Source organism: Erigeron canadensis, chromosome 8, assembly GCF_010389155.1.
Source record: "Erigeron canadensis isolate Cc75 chromosome 8, C_canadensis_v1, whole genome shotgun sequence".
Classification (NCBI taxonomy): Eukaryota; Viridiplantae; Streptophyta; class Magnoliopsida; order Asterales; family Asteraceae; genus Erigeron; species Erigeron canadensis.
Window position 1 is genome coordinate 902414 of NC_057768.1, and position 24323 is coordinate 926736.

At 31.6% G+C, this 24323-nt stretch overlaps 2 protein-coding genes across 2 annotated transcripts; one reads left to right on the forward strand and one right to left on the reverse strand.

Annotated features, from left to right (window-relative positions):
- Positions 1–15693: 15693 nt before the first annotated feature.
- LOC122580335 (pectate lyase-like) lies at positions 15694–17338 on the forward strand. The gene is made up of 3 exons (XM_043752606.1): positions 15694–15767; positions 15857–16508; positions 16670–17338. The coding sequence occupies exons 1-3, from the start codon at positions 15694–15696 to the stop codon at positions 17132–17134; spliced, it is 1191 nt and encodes a 396-aa protein (XP_043608541.1). The 3' UTR covers positions 17135–17338.
- A 2193-nt stretch (positions 17339–19531) lies between these two features.
- LOC122611083 (V-type proton ATPase subunit d2) lies at positions 19532–23720 on the reverse strand. Its single transcript, XM_043784045.1, has 10 exons — positions 23378–23720; positions 22673–22793; positions 21719–21826; positions 21544–21646; positions 21105–21185; positions 20515–20600; positions 20356–20415; positions 20221–20269; positions 19969–20103; positions 19532–19848 (listed from the first exon to the last, which is right to left on the reverse strand). Exons 1-10 carry the CDS (start codon positions 23556–23558, stop codon positions 19717–19719), a joined length of 1056 nt encoding a protein of 351 aa, XP_043639980.1. The 5' UTR covers positions 23559–23720; the 3' UTR covers positions 19532–19716.
- Positions 23721–24323: the final 603 nt, after the last annotated feature.

Below are 24323 nucleotides of genomic sequence, written 5' to 3' on the forward strand. Positions count from 1 at the left end.
TATAATTTGTTATCATATAGTGTTTAGGATGGTATATATATTGCTACCGAAAGTTTTACCATATGATGATATATATGTTGCTTAAACATGTTTTGTGTTTGTTCGATGTTTGGAAGAATTCTCAATTGTTTTGCATAATGAAGTCGATCAACATGGTCGATGTTGGAATATATGATCACTTGACCATTTGACACTTAAAAAAGGCTGAAATTTGGATCTAACATTAACCTCATCAGAGGTGCTCGGAGAGTTGGTGTGTGTTGAGAGCATTATCACCACTCGGCAAGCATGTCGATGGAAAAAAAAAAATTTAAGAATTTTCTTGTAATCCAAGTATTTTTATCTCATACATGTAAACCTAAAGTCATTTCTAAATTTTCAACCCTAATGTTAATTTATAGGTTAGCCTCGAAACTACTTTGGTGCTATCAATAAAAATAGGCTACATTTTTTGTTATTGTCCGTGGAGATTACATAAATCGGATTTAACCTCGTTTCATCTGTGTTTTCATATCCACTATTATGAGTTATTCCCGCATTATAAGATTGTCATAGCTGGTTATATTTCATCCATTAGGATCAGAGCCTAGCTAGGTTAGAACAGTGGTGGCAATTCGACCCGGTTATATTATGCCTTGCAAGTTCGAAACCGATAAAAACCCAATCTTTTTTTTTGGACTTGCAAGGTGCAATATAAATATCTAATTTAGGGATTGAGATTTCTTAAAGTTGATCCAATTTTTTAGGTAAAGTTAGATCAACTTTAACCGATTAGATTAAAACCAATGATTAAGATTTAAATATCATATTTTAATCTTGAACATTGGATTTAATCCAATGGCCAAAGGTGATCCAACTTTAAGTTGGATCAACTTTAAGGAATCTTAATCCTAATCTATCTATAATATAACTAAAAGAGGGGTTAAAGTACATTTGACACCCTAATTCCGTTCCTTTAGCCTAATACTCTCTCCCTATTAATACTCTATTTTTTTAATATTTGTTTAACAAAAAATGGCCGACCTTTAATAAAAAAATTTTTATTATATATATATATATATCACCTAAAAAAACCCTAACATACTCTCAACACTATGAAAAAACCTACGGCAAAAAAAAAAGAGATACGATCGACTACTTACTTAAAAAAAGATTTTTTTTATTTATATACTTTGTTTATATTTAATCATTATTATTATTATTTAACATTGAATTCTTATATTACTGTTATTATTATCTTTTTTAATTTAGTTTGTTGTCCATTATAGATTCATTATGGCTTCTTGTTCAACAAAAAAAAAATAAGACCACATTAGTCATCTTGAAGATCTTAAGCCAACACATATTAACCATCATCAACGACTCCATATTGTGTATGTATGGACTATTTCGGAGTAGAACAACCCGAAGAAAATCAAAACATTCGAGATGGTCTTTGTTTATGAATTGGTATATATTTTTCAAATTATATACTCAACACTTTTTGTTTCTTTTTTTATTTAACTAAAGTTGAAAAAAAAATGTAAACTAGAATCAATATTTATATAAAGTTAATTTTTATATTTTTCTTTTTTAGCTTTCGTATTGATTAAGTTGTGATATTGGTCATAAACTTTTTGTTTCTCTTTTTATTTAACTAAAGTTAGGGGAAAAAAAAATAAACTGGATCAATATTTATATGGAGTTAATTTTCATATGTTTCTTTTTTAACTTTCGTATTTATTAAGTTGTGATATTGGTCATACATTTTTTGTTTCACAATTATTATAAGATTTTTATATATCTTGAGACTACCCGTCCAATAGACGAGCCTGAGCACTAGTTTAATATATTTACGTACACCTATTCAATTGGCATACATGATAAATTCTTATGTATGAATAAGAAACACATACACTCTGTAGCTTATTTAATGATAATATAGATAATAAAATTAAAAAAAAAAAAAAATTTTGAGAGAGAAAAATGTACCGGTGGTGCTCTCCCCAGGTAAACACTTTTATTTTGAGTTAGAAGTGAGAAGTGACATATATAAAAAGTCGGCATTAAAAAGGGCAGCTATCCCTTCCCTTCTAGATAGATAGATATTTGGAAGTTTCAAACAAAAACGTTTATGAGGTGTCGACATTAGCTATCAACTCCATCATCATCCATGCCAATCGATCTTCCATTACTAACGCGTCATATTTTTTTTAGTCACACACTTTTTTTATGTGTAGCAATTGAACACCATTTCAATGTGTATGTCTATACCAATTTATTAAAGAGAAACGATAAATAAATATGTAAAAGGTAACTAAATTTAGAATTTAAGATTGAAAATGATAGTCGGAATCAAGACGGCTCATCTCGAGCTTGTAATGCATTCGGCCCGTTCTTCAAAAGTTAACTAACTTACATAAATTTTAAGATTAGAAATGATATATGTTCCTTAAAAGTAACTAAATTAATTATATAACTATTTATGATATATTTCATCTAAAATAAGATATTATTTATAATAGTGTAAAATAAGAATATAATACATAATGTATAACATTAAAACAAATAAAATGATAATGATCTATTATTATTTATTAATATTCAAATATTGTTAAATATGTCATAATTTACAACTTTGATACACCTATTATGATTTTGTAATATTACATGTCTAAATAACTATGATGGACATATTTTTACAAAATACTTTATATAAAACTTAAAATTTTTGATATATAGATCAATTTTTCATTAATAAAAATAATAAACTAAATTTTTTGCCATAATATTTTAACATTTAATATCAATAACTCATAAATCTTGTATATTAGATGAGGGTCTAAAATCTAATATAGGTAGATATTCTACATTATTTAAATGATAACATACCAATTAATATAAGCTACATAGATTATTATGACAATATATGAATTTCCAATAGAAAATGTAATGTTTTTTTTTAAGAGGTGGATTATTTACTCGCAAACAAGAGATCTAGTTTACATTATCTTAACCGGGTCTGCGTTAGAGAACTCTCTCATCCTCAATAGAAAATGTAATGCTACTATCTAATTAGTTGGAAACAATTTATGAACCATTTTTAAATATGAGGATCAATAAAGGATATAGTAGTCTTTTTACTAACAATATTGCAGTTAATTCAATTATTTTAAATATCGCATGTTGGTTTATTTAGTTTTTTAAAATAGCAGTGGTGATTGGACTCAGTGGCATGCCTCTTTATCGTCCGGTAGAGATCAACCACGTCACCAACACAGTCAATCCGAGGGCATGACTAGCGGTGGAGGTCCACTATCGTTTTGGAGAAAACCAACTAAATGCTAGAGTAGACCCATGCCCATTAAATAAGACAAAGAGGGTGTCAACCTTTACAAAGATCACATAATTGACAAGTAAACTCAAATCAATAACGATAATTTACTAGATTACCAGACTATTCATATCAAAGCACTTGTTTACTAGAATACTCTTGAAGTCTTGATATGAAATAATATTTATTGATGGACAATTTAATTTTAATACATTTGCTAGAACTTAAAATAAGGCCACAAAGGGAGAATCAATGAAGCAGACATAAAGCGATCGAATTAAACCAACAAAACAACAAAACACGTACGATTTTTCCACTGATTACATGTCATGGAAGATAAGAAAATGCTTTCGGCATTATCTCCTAACATCAAAGGTTTATATTATTTTATTATACCAGCAAACAATCGAATTAAATTAAATATATATACTGTATTTGTTAGTAATATAAATGACAAAAACATCATTTTCAAAAGAGAAAAACAAAAGTATTCGACAACAAAAATAAAAAGTAAAATCATAAGCCATTAGCCATGCCGAAGAATAAAAAGTACATACATAAAACAATTAAAAAAACCAGGGATAATTATAGATTATTCATGAATCACGTTTTTTCATAAGGAAAATAATATACGAGACTAAATAAGTGTGTTGTTTGAAATGGTATCAGAAACTCGCCCATAAGGCCTATCTTTATAAGGCTTCTAAGTCACGTCTGATGCATAACCGACGCCAACCCGGCCGACGATGCTGGTAATATGGCCGGCGACCGGAGGTTTATTTCAATCTTGAACGCTCATCTTTGCTTGTTTGTGGGTCCCAAATCCGTGTAATTGGCTTTTAAACTTAAAAATTTTTTGTTGAGAAAGAGAGATATAGAGGCGGTGGTGTGCGACTGTGTGGTGGCCGGTTTTTATGGTGGTGTAGATACATATCATATATATATATATATAGGCGGAGGGAATATGAGGCTGTTAGGCACCTAAGTTGGATGAAAAACTCTCACATACTTTTTTTTAAAACCATAAAAATCATGGGGGCCAAACATTTATTCAAAATATTAAAATATTGGTATGTGAAGGGTTTTTCACCCGAGTTGAGTGCATAACAGCCCTATATTCACTGTTCTCATATATACGTGTGTGTGTGTGTGTGTGTGTGTGTGAAAGTGAATATAAGGTTGTCCGGCATTTAAGCTTAGGTGTGGAACCCTTCACATAATATTTTTTTAATATTTGTTGAATTTTAAATAAATCACATGGCCCCCATGAATTTTATGGATTAAAAAAAAGAATATGCAAGTGTTCCACACCTAAGCTTAGATACCCGACAGCTTTATATTCTCATCCCCTATTATGAAGAAGAAAGCTAGACAAGTTGCGAAATTCCCCCCCCCCCCCCCCCCACACACACACACATACAACTTTTAAAAGTTCACTTTTATACTCTTAATTTTTATACAGTAAAACCTTTATAAATTAATAATGTCGGGATCGAGGTTTTTATAAATTTATCGAGATATTACTATATCGATAAATTAATAAATTATTAATTTAAAGATGTCCATGTATGACCTTCAAAAATTCCCTTTTTAACTTTCATTTTCAATTTATGTTCACACATTAAATTAAATGAACTTGTCAAGTGCATTGTTTTAAGTTAAAAATAGATAGTTCAATGTACATGATTCTAGATTTTTCATTATATTATGCCAAAGGATAAATTTTTGAAATCACATAAACTATGGCTTATTAACTAAAAGGTGTAAAGAAATCAACCATGACCAATCAACAAAGAAAATTGTTATGCAAGTATAAGAGAGATCATCAAGGGTGTACTCAACAAGATTTGGTGTAGTGGGGTGACAAAACTTTCGATCAGAAAGTTAGTCAAACTAAAATATCAAAAACTCTCAAGAGATTATCGGCTACAACACTTCACAACTTTTTGTTACAATACAAGAAGATAATGCCTCAACTCTTATATGTGAAAATTTAAAGATGAACTCAATATAGATTCCAAGTTTCAAAAAAAAAAAATCTATAGATTCATTTTTGCTAGACAATGTTAGAATTTATAAATATTTAAGTAATTATTAATTTATAGTTTTATTGGGACTAATATATTTACATTGGGCTTTCAAAAAAATTATTATCTTATTATTTTATTGATTGAGGTCCAATTTTATACTGGTCCCAAGTTGGGACTGGACAAATTATTAGTTTTATCGAGGTTATTATTTTATCGAGTATTAAATTATAGAGATTCTACTGTATATATGGTTTAAATGTGTATAATGTATGTTAATATTATTCCTAAAATATTTTTTAATTAAAATAATAAATGAATAGTAGAAGAAGTGCGAAAGAAGTGGGGTTATAAGGAAGGGATGTTCTTGGTATGTCTAGAAGAGAGAGAAACTGATAAATAATGTTAGACATGGGTTAAAAGTAGCGTGTTATAAGAAGGGCCTAATAATGAAATGAAAATCTAAAACTTATAGTTTGAAATATTTTGTTTAACTTAGGCTCACAAGTCGAAAGTAGTAATATAATTTTTGGTTTCTATGTGCAATCTATCTATAATATAATAAAAAGAGGGGGTTGGGGGTACACTTGACACCCTAATTCTTCTATTTTATCCTAATACTCTCTCCTTATTAATTCTATAATTTTCTAATATTAATCTAAATTAATTTACACTTTTTGGTTTTCCATCACCAATTTACACTTTAACCCCAATCTAAAACAATTAATATACACTTTTTTGTTTCTCATCACCAATTTACACTTTAACCCAATTTAAAAATAATTAACTTACACTTTTTGATTTTTCATCACCAATTTACACTTTAACCCAATTTAAGAATAATTAATTATACTTTTTGGTTTTCTATCACCAATTTACACTTAAAAATAATTAATTTACACTTTTTGGTTTTCCATCACCAATTTATAATTTCACCCAATTTAAAAATAACTAATTTACACTTTTCGGCTTTATTGGTAATAAATAATATAACTCACGTACGACAACAAAAAAAGAAGTTACAATCAACTACAAAAGGTTTTTTTCTTTTTATATACTTTGCACATAATTAATCATTATTATTATTTTTTTAACATTGAATTCTTATGTTATTGTTATTATTATTTCTTTTAATTTAGTTTGAGGTTCGTTATGGGTTTTTCTTCAACAACAAAAAATATGACCACATTAGTTCATCTTGAAAATCTTAAGCCAACACATGTTAACCATTATTTACGACTTCGTGTTGTGCATGTATGGACTGTTTCGAAGTGGAACAACCGTAAGAAAATCAAAACGTTCAAGAGGGTATTTGTTGATGTAACACCCAACATTTAAGAATAAGGATTTCCAAAAACTTTTGCCTAACGGCGTTAAAAGAAGCGGAATTAACTTTAAAAGTCCAAACCAGTAAAATCTGTTTGGTTTATTCATTAAATGGTGTTACTAGCCATATCATCAAAATAAGTCTAAATGGAAATCCATCGGTTGCCTAACATTAAACAACCGAGCACATCATCAATACAAGTCATTATTATCTAAACAATAAGCAAATGTCTAAAGCGAGCAGCCACTATGGGTAAACTATAACCAGCTTCAAGATCATCTACCCATGCCTCACATCTTCTCACATCTACTTGCTCACTATTGTTGGACCTGAGGACACAACACATTTTAAAAGAGCAAGTGTTAGCTAACGAATTAGCTAAGTAAGATAACACATAAGTTATGAAACGTTTGTCCATTTAAAACATTATATAAAAGTCATATTAATTCGTTAAGGCACATATCATCACACTTACATATCATATCATCAACATCATTCATATTAGGATGGGTCATCCTAAATGTGCCTAGTCATCTTTTGTATCATCACATATCACATTTGAACATCTTTATAATTGTGACAAAAGTCACGCGTCTCATATAACATATGCATCTCGTTAAGTGTGACATAAGTCGCACCCGACTAGATGAACCACCATTCAGTAGTGCATCAATGTCGTTAAGGAATGGCAAGCCAATCCAGGAGTAATCCGTATGTTCAAAGACCTTGGTGGTTAATCACGCCACCCGGAGGTACTCAAACCACGTAATTATGTTGCAAGGAGCCACCCAAGCAACCATATACGCACTCACCGGGCAAGGGCAAGTACGGGTTAAGCTTAACACTTTCACATCAAATTTACGAGCTCGTTTTCACATCACATATAGTTTAGGTGTTTACACAACCTAAACAATCATCACATATACATCATTACGTTTGGGCCCTTAAACGTGCACGTGTCATGGCAACTTAACAAGTCTAGTGAACTAGATGAACAAGCCATGTAATCATGCACATTTCACATATCATCATCATACATCACATTTCATAGCGTTTCATTCATATCATCACATCGCATACATTGTTACATCACGTACATCGTCATATATCATTGCATATCGTATATCATTACAACATTGCATAACATTTATCATCTTAGATCGTACATCATTTCATATCATATCATCTATTAAGCATACATAACATCTCATAGCAATACGTATCATTGGGGTAGCATTTCAGGCTTTTATATGCATCTACATAGCCCATATCACCTCCCGTATAATCCCGAATACCCATAAGCATCCAAGATATCATTAGGGGAAGTTATTATATGAAAACTATGTTTTTGTTGAACCCTCAGCGTGTCAAAGTAGTGTATCTTACCTCAATGGAGTGCACAAGAAATGATAACGTAAGTTACCGAGCTTTGCAAGTATTCCGACTACCTATAATCATTAAACGACATAATGAGCTAATAAATACCCACTCACTTAAGGTCATGACTCACGTCTAAATACCTATAAACATTACTCATGACAATGCTTGATGCATCGGACATTCGATTAATACTTTAAAGCTTACATAACTCGACGAAACTCGGGATACACTCACTAAATTAACCTTTCTGGAAACTTGACATTACAATAATCTTTCAAAAACATTTCCATTAGAAAGTAGACTCTCTCACGATTCCGTGGATATCTTATTTGTCAAAAACGGAGTTACGGTTCAAAAGTTATGGCCATTTGAAAATTCCGTCGCTATTGCGTCGCAACTACCTAGTTGCGTCGCAGCTATGTGTCACTGGTTTCCAGTTGCGCCGCAGCTAGCCCCGTTTCTGCACAAACCTCATTGTTTAACCTCCAAAACTTAACCAAACACACCCCAAACGACCCCAAACCTTATGAACGACTTTTAACCCTCAAAATTCATCATTTTAAGACTCTAATGATATCATGAAAACAACCCTTAACATCCAATTGATTTGCAACACAACAACAATCATTTTAGGTTACCGAATTGATTAAAACTCACGTTTTTGACTCCAATCAACCCTCTAAAGACCTAGATCAGTTATGAATCGAATCAAGGGATTGAAAGGACATGAAATCAATGTTGTTATACCTGGGATACCTGGAGATTATAAAGAGAATGTAAAAACTTGATCAAAACACTCTCGAATCAACCAAACGAAGATGAAATCGAACAAGGAATTGATTATGGCAATGGGGAATGGTTAGGGCTCAAAGAGAAAAGGATAATATGAGTAATTAGAAGCTAATGGCCTGCTCCAAGACCCTAATCCCGTTTTTTTAGTTTCCACCTATGTCAAAACTAGTCCTTAGGCTTCCTTATGGCTCATATTTAGCTCAAAACACCTATTGGGAATACTTACAACACATTAAACACTTTAAGCACATCAAAAGGCATATAAAACATATCTTAAGCACTTTAGCACATTAATCATTAAGGCACTAAAGCTTGACACATATAACACATTAAACACATATAGTCATTAAATCATTTATAGGCTTAACGGACACGTAATGTTGACTTAACGACCCGAGTCAACCGTTAAATAAAAAGTTTGGGATGTTACAGTTGATGAATTGATATATATTTTTCAAATTATATAGTTTACACTTTTAGATTATAAGAAACTGTAAATTTTTTATTTAACTAATGTTGAAAAAAAAAGGCAAACTGTAATCAATATTTATATAGAGTTAATTTTCGTATGTTTTTTTTTTTCGTATTGATTAAGTTGTGATATATGACTTAACTAATATAAATATTATATATTAAATTTTGTATTTTTAACCTATATTAACTGTTGGAATTTACGATTATATCTTTCTATAACCTTTTAGATAGTAAGTCAAAATTTGTTATGAGTAGCTTTCTGATTACTTTAATACATTGACTTTGATTATTTTGATATCGTTCTATAATCCCTCCCCTTTAACCTAATACTCTCTCCTTATTAATCCTCTATTTTTTAAAAATATATTTAATAAAAAAATGAACGACCTTTAATAAAAAAATCTTATTAAAAAGTCTTTATTATTATTATTATTATTTATATATATGCCACTAATTAGAAAAAGCTCTCACATATTCTCAACCCTAAGAAAAAACCTACGGCAAAAAAAAAAGATCGACTATCAAAAAGGTTTTTTATTTATATATTTTATTCATATTTAAACATTATTATTATTTAACATTGAATTCTTATGTTGTTATTATTATCTCTTTTAATTTAGTTTGCAAATTATATACTCTACACTTTTTGTTTCTCTTTTTATTTAACTAAAGTTGAAAAAGAATAGGGTAAGTTGGAATCAATATTTATATGGTGTTAATTTTCATATGTTTCTTCTTTAGTTTTCGTATTTATTAAGTTGTAATATTGGTCATAAACTTTTTGGTCTCTCTTTTTATTTGACTAAAGTTGAAAAAAAAAGGTAAACTGGAATCAATATTTATATGAAGTTAATTTTCATATGTTTCTTCTTTAACTTTCGTATTCATTAAGTTATAATATTGGTCATACACTTTTTGTTTCACAATTATTATAAGATTTTTATATATCTTAAAATTATCCGTCTAATGAACGGGTCTGAGCACTAATTTAACATATATACAAATATGATACTTTTGAATGGACGGCAAATTTCAGGCTACCCTTTGTATTGTCAAAGACAATTCTCCGTTGTTATAGCAAAAAAGAAAAAGAAAAAGGCACAGGGTAATACTACCAGACAAAAGTCAACCCGACCAAAGCATTAGCAGCAAAGTCGCCGCTAATACTCTGACACTGACAGGGAGCCCGCTATTTTTTTGCTATTTATTTCAATTCCTTACAAACCAAATTTACAAACATTCTTAATATTTTTTTTCTTTTATATATATTTTTACAGATTTTTGAAGTTAATTGAATATATAAGTATTCATAAGGTAAAAAGGTCAATATTAAGTTACATGATGCAATACTCATATACAAACTACATAATATGTTGGCGTATTAAGCTTAAACTCTAGCATACAATTTTCAGCACCTATCTATGTACAGTCACTACTCAAGTGTTGAATTACAATAGTTATCCTTTCTGTATAACAGGATATACTATATGTATGAGCGTATCCACCGAATAAAATAATGGAGTTCGGTGCAAACACATATAAATAGCGCGTTTAGTTATAAAAAAAAAAGTGTTTTTTAATTTTTATTCCAAATTATGAAAAAAAGAAAAAAATTTCCATTTCTAAAAATCAAATAAATATTTTAAAAACGTGTTCAAATTATAATATGCAAAATATTATTTTAAAAAACTAAAACACATGTTGAAAATGTAAGGGAGAGTGGGGATGAAAATAGAAAACCTTAAAAACATTAAATTATTGTTTTCCAAGTTCATATTATAAAATGGAAAATGGTGTTTATATTTTCTTGGAGAATTCTTTTAAAAGCTACGTTTTCATCACATTTTCTAGTTTTTCATAAAAAATAAAAATGAAAAACTTAAAATTATTTTCTACAACTAAACGTCTCATAAGAACTATTATCACTTTTTGCTCAAGTTTATTTATGACAAATTATTGTAATTTGTTCACCAATAGCGTGTGAGAATTTGGCCCAACGATCCAAAAAATCCGACGGTGATGGATCGATTAAAACTGGTCAGGACCAAGTACACAAAATATATCCAGTCCATAGAATTTTTATATTCCATATTTTTTAGGTCCGGTCCAATCTTAGATTAAATAGAGACATTGGAGCTCGGGATTTCGAATCGTTTTTATTCCTTTTGAACTTTTGATCATATTTACACATTTATTTGTTATTCTCGAGTTCAACTAAGCTCTCATTTTAGGAATAGAAAAAAAATAGACATGTACGTCATACATTTATATTGTATATATTGTATATAGTAAAGTAGTAAAGTGTCTTTATATAATCTAAAAATATAACCAATTGATCATATATTAACGGGTATCATCACCATATAACCACATGAACCCATAAATAAAAACTACAAATCATAGATTCAAATCTTGCCAAAAACAGGTGAAAAAACTATACTTTGTGAGCTATGCGTATAAATGGTACGTCAACAGGCATGAGTTCTATGCTGATCAGAGGGTTTCTACTCATTTACCCATGTATTTATTTATATAAAAAAAAGGTCTATAGTTATATTTAGCATTGTTTATATTAGCTTTTGAGAATATGGCAATGTCTTTGAAATTCAACACAAATACATTATCATTTTAACACAAATTTAAATTAAAAAAATAACCATTATTATTCTATAAATTTTTTGAATCATTACCAGACTCGAATCACTCACGCTTCATACCATCTCAACTAAAAAAGTTTGTTTTATCTTATGAAAGGCATTAAGATCTAGTATACTTATAGGTGTCACAAGATATACACAAAAACTTTAAATATGAGTGAGTGAGGAAGACTTGAGGTTTAGCATATCCCAAAATTTGTGGCTAGTGTCAAAATTAACACACATCCTTATCCTCATTAATAATAATCTAAATCCACCATCCCAATCAACCACAGTCATTCAATTTAATCTAAATTTATGATAAACATCAAAATTGACAAGCGGTCAATTGAGACATATATATCTTGTAATATCTAATAACTCGAGGATGGTAATGAACTAGGATGATGGGCACATACACGTACACGCACACGCAAGAAAACATTATTATTATATTATAATACTAGTTAATCAGTCCGGCTTCAACCCGGGCATTTTTATTAAAATTTTAAAAGCAATAAAAATTTTAAAAAATTTATATAACTTTTGTTATTGATATATTATAACTCGGCTTGAAGATATTAAATTGATTAACACAATACTATATATATTAGTACTCATTGCATTAATAAAATATAAAAAGACATTTATGATATTATATAAAAAAGTATTTATTTTGTTTTCTACTAAAAGAATAAATTTGTAGACATCATAAATAAAATAAAACATTTTGAAAATATTTAATGGGTTATTTATCTTTAAAATTTTATTAATTAGATATGACATCATAAATAATATAAAAACATTTTAAAAAATTTTGTAAACATGCCATATCATAATTATTTTTAAAAATAATTTAAAAAACAATCCTTCTTTATTATATATAATATAAAGATTAGATACAATCAACGAATTGAAGGTCTAACTCTCAAAGAATATAGATCCAATCCTTTTTGGCATATTCCAAAACCATCTTTTAAAATCATTTTACCTCAATCAATCCACGACTTTTATCCAAAATATAGGAACGATTATGGATTCTTACTATTTAGTTGAATCAGAAAAAAAAAAAAAAGAGACAAACATAATGAGAAATGATATTTTTACAACACATTTTAGTAATCTACAACAATACTTGCATCATGCAGTTATATTTTGTGCATAAAAATTTACATATTTGTTATAGATGACTAAATTTTGTAGTATAAATATCCCTTCCCAAACATAATCTCAACTTTATTCCAGTATAAGTAACTGACCTAGTTTATGAGCTAGTATATATCAAATCAAAAGTTTTGAAAGTTCATTTCCTTCGATCAAGTTTTTTTTTCAAAGAAAGTACTTAACCTTTTTTTATAGATGAAAACAAAGTTTGCAAACACACATACATATAGGGGAAATGATATTCCTATAACACATTTTTGCGATTTATAATAATGTTTGCATCATGCAGTTGTATTATGTGCATAATAATCTATACATTCGTTGTAGATTGGCAAAATTCTATTGTAGAAATATCACTTCTCTATATGATCTCTACATATAGGTTGTAATCTTAATCTGTCAAACCAATAAACAATTTATTATCATTTTAAAATAGTACTTTTAAAGTGTAGTTATTTGCATAGTTGTCGACTCGTTGTTTTCAACTCGACTCGAAATCTTAGCTTTTGACCCGTGACTTGAATCGTAAGAATCAAGATATTGATAATACATATTTTTATAATTATAAACAAGTATTTATTGTAGAAATATAGTATCATATTTATTTATTAAGTTAAAGATAAATTTAAAAAATATAAAAAAATTAAATAAATAATAAATTATTTTGTGACTCGTGACTTAGAACACGACTCGAACCGACTTGCACCTGAAAAAAAACAAGTCATGTACACGAGTCTGGAACAAATCCAAGTCATCCACCGAGTCGACTCGTTTTTACTTTATTTTGAGTCGACTCATATGAGTTTAACTATGGTTATTTGTAGCTCGATATACAAGTAATTCTTATTATATAAATATATATTGTTAATTGAAATGTAATGTTTACCGTGGTTTGTAGCTTATATCTATCAAAAGAATGTTACATTTTTATCCAGATTTTCTCTTTTATATGTCAATTTATAAAGCTTAATTATTAGATAACCATTTGACTTCGATACACAGTCTGTTTCATAAAAGGATAACAGTCTTAAAATAAAGAATTTCATTCTCATGACAAAAATGTGATATTCTAACGCGTGATATCACGCAAGCAGTTCCTTCTTGTTATATAGTATGATTATACATTTAATCTCGTTAAAAGTCAGTGTAAAGGAGATGAAATATAAACAATTATATTTCTACTTGATGATATAGAGGTTACTTTCAAAAATGGCTCCTATGAGTTTGGTGTGTAGAAAAATGTCAATACATGTGCTTGTACGGGTGGATAATTAATGGATAGTAAAAGCCATATATTGTGTACGACAATTAAAAAGAAAAAAAAACGCCTGGTATCCCGACTATATTTTTGGTAACCTGATCAGACTATTAATGACAGGAGGCCCGCTTTTACTCTACCAAATTTATCATTACAGACATAGGGGCCCACACTATTTTGGAGCGATATGGTCAAGATACCAAAAACTTTGGTTGGGATACACCATCCGAAAAAAAACATACATACATATATTTAGGCCTATAATTAATGTATATATGATTAAATGGATATATAAAAGGACTAAAGTGTCTGGTTTAACTAAGAGGATTGTCCTTAAGCATTGACTCAATGGTTGAAAGACCACTCCCATACATGGGTCATGTGTTCAAGCCTTGCAGGGGACATAAGGAAGTCCCGTTATGAGGGCTTGGCTTGGGTTTTACTCAGGTTCAAGTTTGAAGGGGCAGGGTTTACTCCTATTAATCGTCGTGCTTTCGGGCGGATTAGTAGGGGGTTTTCCCCCATCGGGTATTTGAAATATGCATTTCTACTTCAAGGGAGCTCTCTAGCGCGGATCCGGTTAAGACAACGTATGCTAGACCTCTCGCTGTCAAATCGCGACACGAAGTTTTTAGCGAAATTCACCTTTCCAAAAAAAAAAAAAAAAAACTAGGAGGATTCATTTTCCTAAGGTAATAAGTGTACCTTTCTAGAGTAGAAGTGTATTACATGCATCCTAAATAAGTGTCTATATATCCATTCCTACAAGAAGGTGCCAAACAAGTAATATGCTGAAACTCAAAGCTAAGTCACCTATAAACATAGGTGTCTATATCTCAATATCTCATTATCATGATTATATTTTATGAATATCAATAAGATCTTGTATTGTTCTACAAGATGAAAAAGGATTTAGAGGAGAACTTTCATATCACAAACCAAATACATAATCAAATTGGAAATATTTGTGTGCAAGTGGATTACCTACATTTTCTCACCATATTATCGGACATCTACAAATTTTTAACCAAAACCTCACAAAATACTTTTCCTTAATGTCGGTAATTTATGTGAACAACTACATGGCACAAAATTTTTATTGTTATTTTGGGATGTCATACATAAATTGGTGACATCTCTTCATCTAATCGAGAGCCCCCTTCATCATCATCAAAAAGTATATTTTTTTTTTTTTCGAAATACCAAAGCTAAGGATTTGCTAGCCCGGTGATCTTGAAATATATCAAGATCAACTCCAACCTGACTAGCTAATCCAACATTGTTACTTACATACATTTTTTTTTGGTTTTTTTTTCTACAAGATGAAGGTGGTTAAATTCCAATTGGTATTGGTCGTATGTTATGTTTTCGTGATATTTGTCATGGCCGGTTCCAAGTGAGTGTTCCGTTTTTGTTTGTTGTCGCGATTGTTATATGACTCTATATACAATGTGTGTTTTTAAAACGGACTTTTATGATTTGTAGTGACACGATAAGCAACAGGAGGGTTTTAACGAGGCATAAGAGACACAACGGACCATGTGTAGCCCATAACTTAATCGACAAATGTTGGCGATGTGACCCTAAATGGGCAGACAACCGTCAAAGGATAGCAGATTGTGCTCAAGGGTTTGGTCACAATGCCAAAGGCGGAAAAGGTGGCAAATTCTACGTCGTTACTAGTGCACAAGACAATGACATGGTCAACCCTAAACCAGGCACCCTCCGGCATGCTGTTCTCCAACCTGGACCGCTTTGGATCATATTCAATCGCCACATGAACATCAAGCTCCGACAGGAGCTCATTTTTACTAGCGATAAGACTGTTGATGGACGTGGATTTCACATTCACATCTTTGGTGGTGCTGGAATTATGTTGCAAAACATCAGAAACGTCATTATTTTCAACATCCATTTGTATGATATCACACCAGCAAGTGGCGGCATGATTAGATCAACTCCTGATCATGTTGGAATCAGAGGAGCAAGCGATGGAGATGCAATTTGTATATTCGGATCCACGGACATTTGGATCGATCACTGCTCCTTCATTGGCTCATATGATGGCCTTATTGACATTGTTGCTCGTTCCACAGACATCACTGTCTCTAATAACCATTTTGTCAGACACGATAAGGTAAATCCTAACCGATGATAACCAGTAACAAAGTATTTTTAAAAATCATGGGACAATGATCTGTGCAGCTGCAACACCGTACAAACAAAACATGTTGCATAAATGGGTACATTTGTTCATGTTGTCTACATTTGATTCATAGAACTGATTTTGATATTCAGGCTCTGCTATTTGGTGCAAGTGATGAGACTCCAGATGAAAATATGAGAGTTACACTCGCTTATAACCACTTTGGAAAAGGACTTACACAAAGATTACCTGCAGTTCGATGGGGATTTGTTCATGTTGTAAACAATGATTACACAATGTGGAAGAGCTATGCGATCGGAGGTGCACAGGGTGCCACCATCATTAGCCAGGGGAACCGCTACAAAGCAGAACACGGTGCAGCCAAGGAGGTGACTCACAGAAATCAAGCTAAAAAAGAAGAATGGATCAAGTGGACATGGAGATCAGAGGGAGATCTGATGCTAAATGGAGCATTCTTTGTTAATTCTGGAAACCCAAACTGGGCAGCGCAATATAAGGGTTACCCATTGTTAAAAGCTGAACCAGCTCATAGGGTTCACGACCTGACAAGTTTTGCCGGTGCTGCCCTTGGATGCAGAGTAGGATTACCTTGTTAAGCTCTGTGCTGCTGCGTTGTTGGCCGGAGAATTTTGGATGGCTTATTAGATTCTAGCACTGATGTATATATAGATGTTTGTTTCCTTTTGCTGTTTAGGAATCAACTGAAAACAAGATTCAAATCACTGAAAAAATTATGTAGATTTTTGTGTGTATAGTTATTCCAATGTGTTTCTCATTTCTCCCTCTTATGTTTTCATCATATCAGTAATATTGTAGTATTTCAGTTTCAGATCAATTATTGTGTCAGTTCAGATTTTCAGATCAAAATACAGTATTGTCTACTGATTTGGCGTTCCAAATAAAGATATCAACATTACGACACAATCATCTAACCACTCATAATACAAGAACCTGAGGTGCATATATTCAGTATCAAGAGGGGTTTAGAGTAATCTTAGCAAGTGTCTATGCCAATCAAATCCTATTAAAATTTGATATAATGATGTCAACCATTGAGCAAAACGTTAAGCCTAATGAAAATCATCAGCACTAAATAGATCATTATAGCTTTACAGGTACTGTTTTACAATACAGAGTAGTTAGGTTAATAATGTCAACTAGAAAATTTTGGACCCCGCAACATTTGTTGAAACGGTTCGTTATTTTAGTATATATGCCGTGAATTTTCAACAGCTTAATTAGCTATAATTTTGTCATTAATATGTTTGTTTAAAAGTATGCAAGAAACCAAAACGTAACCCGTAGTAGAAACCTGAACGGGATGTGATATGACAAAAATATCAATATATTAATTCAGATATTAAGTGGATGCGATATAGCAAAATGCAAGTAGTGGTACGGGGTGTATCACAATAAGGTTGAATGACAAATAAAAAGTGTGAAGAAAACAACAGAAGTAACCCGTAATAAAAAATCTGAAAAGGAAAAACAAAACTAAAAAAGAAAAAGACGTGACAAAATCCGAACAGGATGCAATGTGGCAAAATCCAAACTATAAGAAACGTGCGATGTGTCACTTTATAACCGATGCCACGTGTCAAGTTTTAATAAGCATGGTTACTATTGATAACCATGCCAAAAAAAAAACGAAAGACTAAACTCCAAATGGGATCCGTAATGTCAGAATCTAAATAGTGATGTGGGATATATGATGAACCAATAATAGAGATCATATAAGTAAAAAAAAAGGTATCAAAAAACCAAGATAAACCGAAAGATAAATAACTTTAAAGAAAATAGAAATAACAAAGGAAAAATAAAATGTTGAGTAAAAGTTTCCAATATATTATTTGGGAATACAAAAGCCAAAAAACTATGATGAACACCAAGAAAAAACCCCAAACGGATCCAAAATGGCAAAATCTAAATAGTGATGTGGTGTATACGATGAACCAATAGAAAGAAAACACCAAAGCAAAAAAACTATGTAATAAACCAACAAAAACCGAAAGAAAAATAACCTTAACGGGATCCGATATGGCAAAATCCGAAAAAACGCGGGGTATAGGTGGACCAATAGAAAAAAAACACAAAAGCAAAAAAAACTATGTAGGAAACCAAGAAAAACCGAAAAAAAAATAACCTTAATGGAATCCGATATGACAAAATCTGGAAAAAAACGCGAGGTACATGTGGACCAATAGAACAGCGCCACGTGGCACTGTTCATAAAGTTGAGCCTTAATGATATTGTAATGTAATGTAATAGGATAAAACACAGTTTCTTATTTCGTTGTGTCACTAATTGCGAGTACTTGGCAGCCAAAGGCTCCAGCTATAACTAGGCATAGATTACGGATCATTAACTCTAGTGGCAGTAAGATGGTAATCATGTAATCCTCTTTGTCACAAATGCCATTAAGCACTAGACCCTAAACATAGCATCAACCTCGAACAAGAATTGGTTAGACTCTCATTCAATAATCATCATAGATACAATTTTTATGCGTACTTACAAATGGGTTGATTCAGACTGTTTAATCGCAATGGGAACAAATGGATAAAGGAAACACCGCATCAAATTATCCAAATATACAAGGGTCAAAAGTCACCACATTTCTTTTTAAAACATAAAACCTCATTATAATCGCAATAATATAATGTTTTGACCTACTTGACAATAACCTCATTAATGAAAAATACCATAAAAACTTGGAAAAACTATTTTAGGCAACCCAAAAATAAACCCCATAAAAAGACATACTTTAACCTATTGCACAACCCACCCGACCCAGCCGTCACCCCTCTGGTGGCTTTTGGAACACATCAAACGAGATAGGGCTGTGGGCTAGATTGCATATGAATGCAACAAATGGGAAAATGATAGCAGCAATAGCACAATTCGTGGTGGTCCTAGAGAAAAATTATACAAAATTACAAATGGCAACGCTGTCCTTGCAACAGAATGAATAAATTCAGAACACATACCAACAATTAAAATGCCAAGTCACTGTTTAGTAAAGCAATTTATGACGAGTAAGTACATGAACTCTCCTGAACAACAAAAATTTAACATACACAAGAACCTTATTTTGAGACAATCTGCATGCACTCTGGAGGGCGCAAGCGATTGAATAGCAGTATATGAATATACATATAAATATTGCACCTGTTCCCAGCTAGAATATGAACACCACACTGTCATGAACTCTGGATTTCTGGTTCTGTGCCACACACTCTGATATCCACATCAAATTCCTGATCTCCTGTTCCCTCAGCCGCATGTATGCAAAGAATACACCATAGTGGAACTGCAGATGCGTACAAAGTTTCAGCAATGCCACCTCAAACAGAGTATTTGTAAAGACTAACTCGACTTCCACAACAAAAAACTGTAATAAGGGAACTGTAAAACAAACTAAAGCACAAACCTGCTGCTCAAAAGATAAGCAGAGTCGCTTTACTTCCTCTTCATAGAATGCCTTATCAAGCATCTGGCTCTCTCCGTAAGACAACTTTGAGAATATCGGTTGATAAGGAGGGTATTTCTCCATCACACCACGAACCTACAGTAATGATTCATAGAACACGGAAACTCAATGAGACTTGCTGCCTACCTTTCTAAAAAAGAGTACATATGAAACTCCAAAACTTTGATACACTTCTAGGAAAAAAAGGCATACCTGATCTATATCCTCGCAAACAGCAAGTTCCTCATGGCCATACGGGTATCTATATCAAGCAAAAAAGGGAGCAAAAAAATGCATGAGAAAGATACTCTCAGATTACCACATGAATGAAGATGTTCTTTAACTTACAGTAAACCAAAGCTAGAATACAGCTTCCTACGATCATCTCGGGTAAGCTCTGTTCCAATGCTGCATATGCAAACAATGTGACGGAAGAATAATAAGTTCACATTAGATGCTCGAACATCATACATATAAAAAAACAAGATTTCAGATGTCTGGCAGCACCTGTTTATGGTGATATTGACAGCTCTCCTGTCAGCCTCAAATGCTAGGAGATCAGACATGATTTCAGCAGTAGCACCACCAAGTTTCTATATGTGAAATCAAGTTAGAACAGAGATCAGAAAATATATTTGCATATTCGGATGTCTTTGGACTTTGTTATCTGGTATATATAGCATTTAATAATTTAATAGTGTTTCCATATAAAAGTTGATTATTTTAAGATCCCCAAGCAACCAGTTTTTGAATAATCAGTTTCATGCCAGTTGCAACAAAATAAATAAAGCAGTACAGTATAATACAGGATTACCTCACTAAGATTTTTTTTTTAACCTGATTCAAAAGGCTTCTATTAAATTTTCAAAAGATGCTCCTCACTTATAATAAAATGCCATTTTTGTTTATCTAATTTATTAGTTCCATATTTGATTAGTAGAACTCTAGTCTAAACAACAGTAGCACTTACAAACACTATCTCCTACAGACCAAATTATTAATTTATTATAGCTGCTTATCTGGTTTTGTTTATCCAATATCACATAATTACTCTCAGAATTGATGCACATCAAAATACATCAATCAACAAATTTTACCTGGCAAAAGCGGTAGAAATCCTCAAGATATGCCTTATACAAAGTATTTCTCATTATCTCAATGTTCATATCATCCAAATCCTACAAAAAAAAAAAAACGAAGTGTCAAAGTTTGTTTTAAAAGAAAACTAAATAAGCTTTATTCAAGCTAGACCGGCATGGAAAACGATAAAGACTAACTGGGTGCTTTTAGACTCTGTCAGTTACAATCATCCACAAATTGTTTGTTAAATGTTAGGAGAGAAAAGAAAGGGTATATAGTAACAACTATGCCAAAAATGTTGTCTATGTAGCATGACAATCATAACTCACAAATCAGATTGATGGACTACAACTATAAATTTTCTTCAGAAAAAAAATTACAAGCATAGCTTAAAGAAAGAAGAAATTGAATTGCTGTGCCATGCTTTGCAATAGGCTAATGTAAAAATGCATGTACCTCTGATGTGATGCACTCGGAAAAGTATGGAGCCAGTGGTGTATCCACAAGAACCAATCTATAAAGCTCGCGCATATTCTGAGCAACTGCCAGGGTAGCAATGCTGAAGAAACAGAGACATAATTACCCAACAGCATTTGCAGCGGAAATCAGAATTTGTTTCAAGACAAATTACCTGTCAAACATTCCCAAAGGGTGGCATTTCTCTAACAGTTCCTGAACATCTCTCTCATGCAATGTTCCAGTAACAATCAGGACGACATTGTCGATCATATGACCATATCTGAGAGGAAAACAAAAAAAAAAATAGGTCATTGTCGATTTATATTAAATCTCTTTCTTTTTGCTGGTTGATATCTACATTTAAAGCTACAAAAAAGTGAAGCCAAAAGCATCATTCCTGATGAACTGTACATTCTGATCACTATCTTACTCACATGTGAATAAAGGGTAGATATGTTATTATAGCTCTGCTAGTATTAAAAAACACATAACGGTTGTTCACCGACTAAATGTATATCCTTCCTTGAGCTGTTGGTAAGCCAATCTAATACTCATTTCCTCCCTGGTGGCATAAGTTTGTAATGCATATTAATATAGTGTCTCTATAAGGTTAATGCAGGCAACAAGATGTCAAAACTACTAAAAGCTGTCACTAGAAACAGGAAGTTGGAACAACTTAAAAGGATGTAGAAAACCACGAGTAGGAGATTGCCTCCAAAATAACAGAATGTCTCACTGAAATTTAGCAAACACGCTTTCTTTTGTTGGTAATGAAAGAAAAGTCAGATGAAGAAATAAGAATCAAAGTAATGTCACAAACAAAATCTTCATTCCAATTAACCAAATTTTCATCCCAGGTAAAAAGTTACATAGTATTCAGTAGCCTTATACTTAAATCAATACAGGTGTATTGGTAATACTATCTCACTGAGTATCAAGTCCAGTAAACACCCCTAAGTTCTAACATGATTGAAAAAACAAATCATTTATGCAAAAACATTGTATTCAACGTAACATGCAAACTATAACAGACGATCATTTTTAGACGAGTAAAGTTAACATACATATAGAGACACAGTAGTTATGAGAAAGTGCATATTTAAAAGGATAAAAAAAATCACCGTACGTTATGTACTCTAGGAAGGTTGAAAGAGGCTCGGTAGCTTGACATAACATATGCTTATACTCATCAACCAACTTAAGAGTGCATTTCTCGACAATCGTAGTTGTATGCAATGGTGAAGGCTCTGCAAAATATATTCACCACAAACATGACCAGCGGGGACAAAAATAAAAGTAGAAAGTGCACCAGTCACCTTGATCAAACAAGTATTTCCATTTCGGTTTTATCCCGAATAATTGAATCAAATGTTCTTCACGCACTAGTTAAACGGCCTTAAGAGCTTAAATCCTATAAAGATCTCATTCTTGTACGTCTAAGGATTTAAACAAAACTCAAAAAAGCGATTGCCGTAGAAATGATTTACATCTCAAACTAGCAATGAATTCCTTTCATTTTAATAAGTGAACCGATCAAAGTAGACGTTTTGCCTGATCCAGTCCAATTCAACACGCTTAAACTTATTCTCATCAGCTTCCTTATCAATAACCATTTAATTTAACACAAAAAAAAAACTTCACTCTCTACAGTGTTATAAACCGTATGTCGCTGAAAATCAAACAATTATATAACTTTTCGCTTCGAAATATAAAAATTAAAAATCTGATCTTAGCATTAGCTCACAATTATAATACCAGTAGAGTGAGAGGAAACTTGTATACTAAATCAGCAATATAAAACATTAAAATATTAATAAAAATGAAGTGATACCGTTTTGAAGATAAGGACCGTATTCGGTGGCGGAAAGATGCATCTTGATATCATCAAGAGATTCACACTGGCAGAGATTATTGTAATCAGCAGCGGTCAGCAATCCAGATCTGTGTCCCCTTACGATCGCTTCAAGGTATCCGCCATGGATGTTAAACGTCATTGCTTCGAATCCGTACATCTTTCTACTTTTTTAATTGATTATTGAAATTTGAAATACGTAAATATAATTGTGATTTTTAGATGGAGAAAAAAACCCTAATTATGGGAGAGATCCGGATGATGAAGATGATGATGAGGGGAAGAAAAAAAAAAAAATTTATTATATGAGGGGTGTTTTTTGAATTATTAATTGGGATTGGATCAAATCGAAATCGAAATTCATGTCTCTCTGGTGTAGATGGTTGCTTACGTGTTATTATCCGAACCTCAGCCCGATCCGTTAAACCAAAATGGGTTACATCTTTATCTTTATACTAAATATACTAAATAAAAGAAGATTGTTATGACATCACTAATTTTTATAAACGAGAATAAGTATCCGTGCGTTGCGGCGGTGAGATGGTGAAAGTGATAGCTAGGTCAGAAAGTGTGATAGTCAAATGTCTACGGCCTCTGTCCTCCGACCTCGGATTTAAAAATTCGTCGAAAATATATCAAATGACATCTCTAATGAAAGAGCATGAAATTTTAAGAACACTCATACAATTTTTATAATTTATGGACGTATGATTTTTGAGATAAAAGATTTTGAATAAATTGAATGAATAAATGATTTATGGAGGAGAGGGAAAAAAGATAATTGGTTGAGATTTGAGAAGAGAGAAAGGGTATTATGGTTACTTTAGATAAATATAGAATAGATGAGAGGAGATTTTGGAGATATACTTAAAATCAATATTGAAAATTTCATTTCAATGTTGAAAATCTGGAATGAATCTGCTTT

Bases quoted from the DNA above. Each gene is read 5' to 3' on its own strand.
- LOC122580335 (XM_043752606.1), top strand. From the start codon at position 15,694: ATGAAGGTGGTTAAATTCCAATTGGTATTGGTCGTATGTTATGTTTTC. The intron at 15,768-15,856 runs GTGAGTGTTCCG...TATGATTTGTAG, and splicing joins TTTGTCATGGCCGGTTCCAA to TGACACGATAAGCAACAGGA. The intron at 16,509-16,669 runs GTAAATCCTAAC...TTTGATATTCAG, and splicing joins ATTTTGTCAGACACGATAAG to GCTCTGCTATTTGGTGCAAG.
- LOC122611083 (XM_043784045.1), bottom strand. From the start codon at position 23,558: ATGTACGGATTCGAAGCAATGACGTTTAACATCCATGGCGGATACCTT. The intron at 22,794-23,377 runs GTATCACTTCAT...TATATTTTGCAG, and splicing joins CGGTCCTTATCTTCAAAACG to AGCCTTCACCATTGCATACA. The intron at 19,849-19,968 runs GTTTGTGCTTTA...ACGCATCTGCAG, and splicing joins GCTTATCTTTTGAGCAGCAG to TTCCACTATGGTGTATTCTT.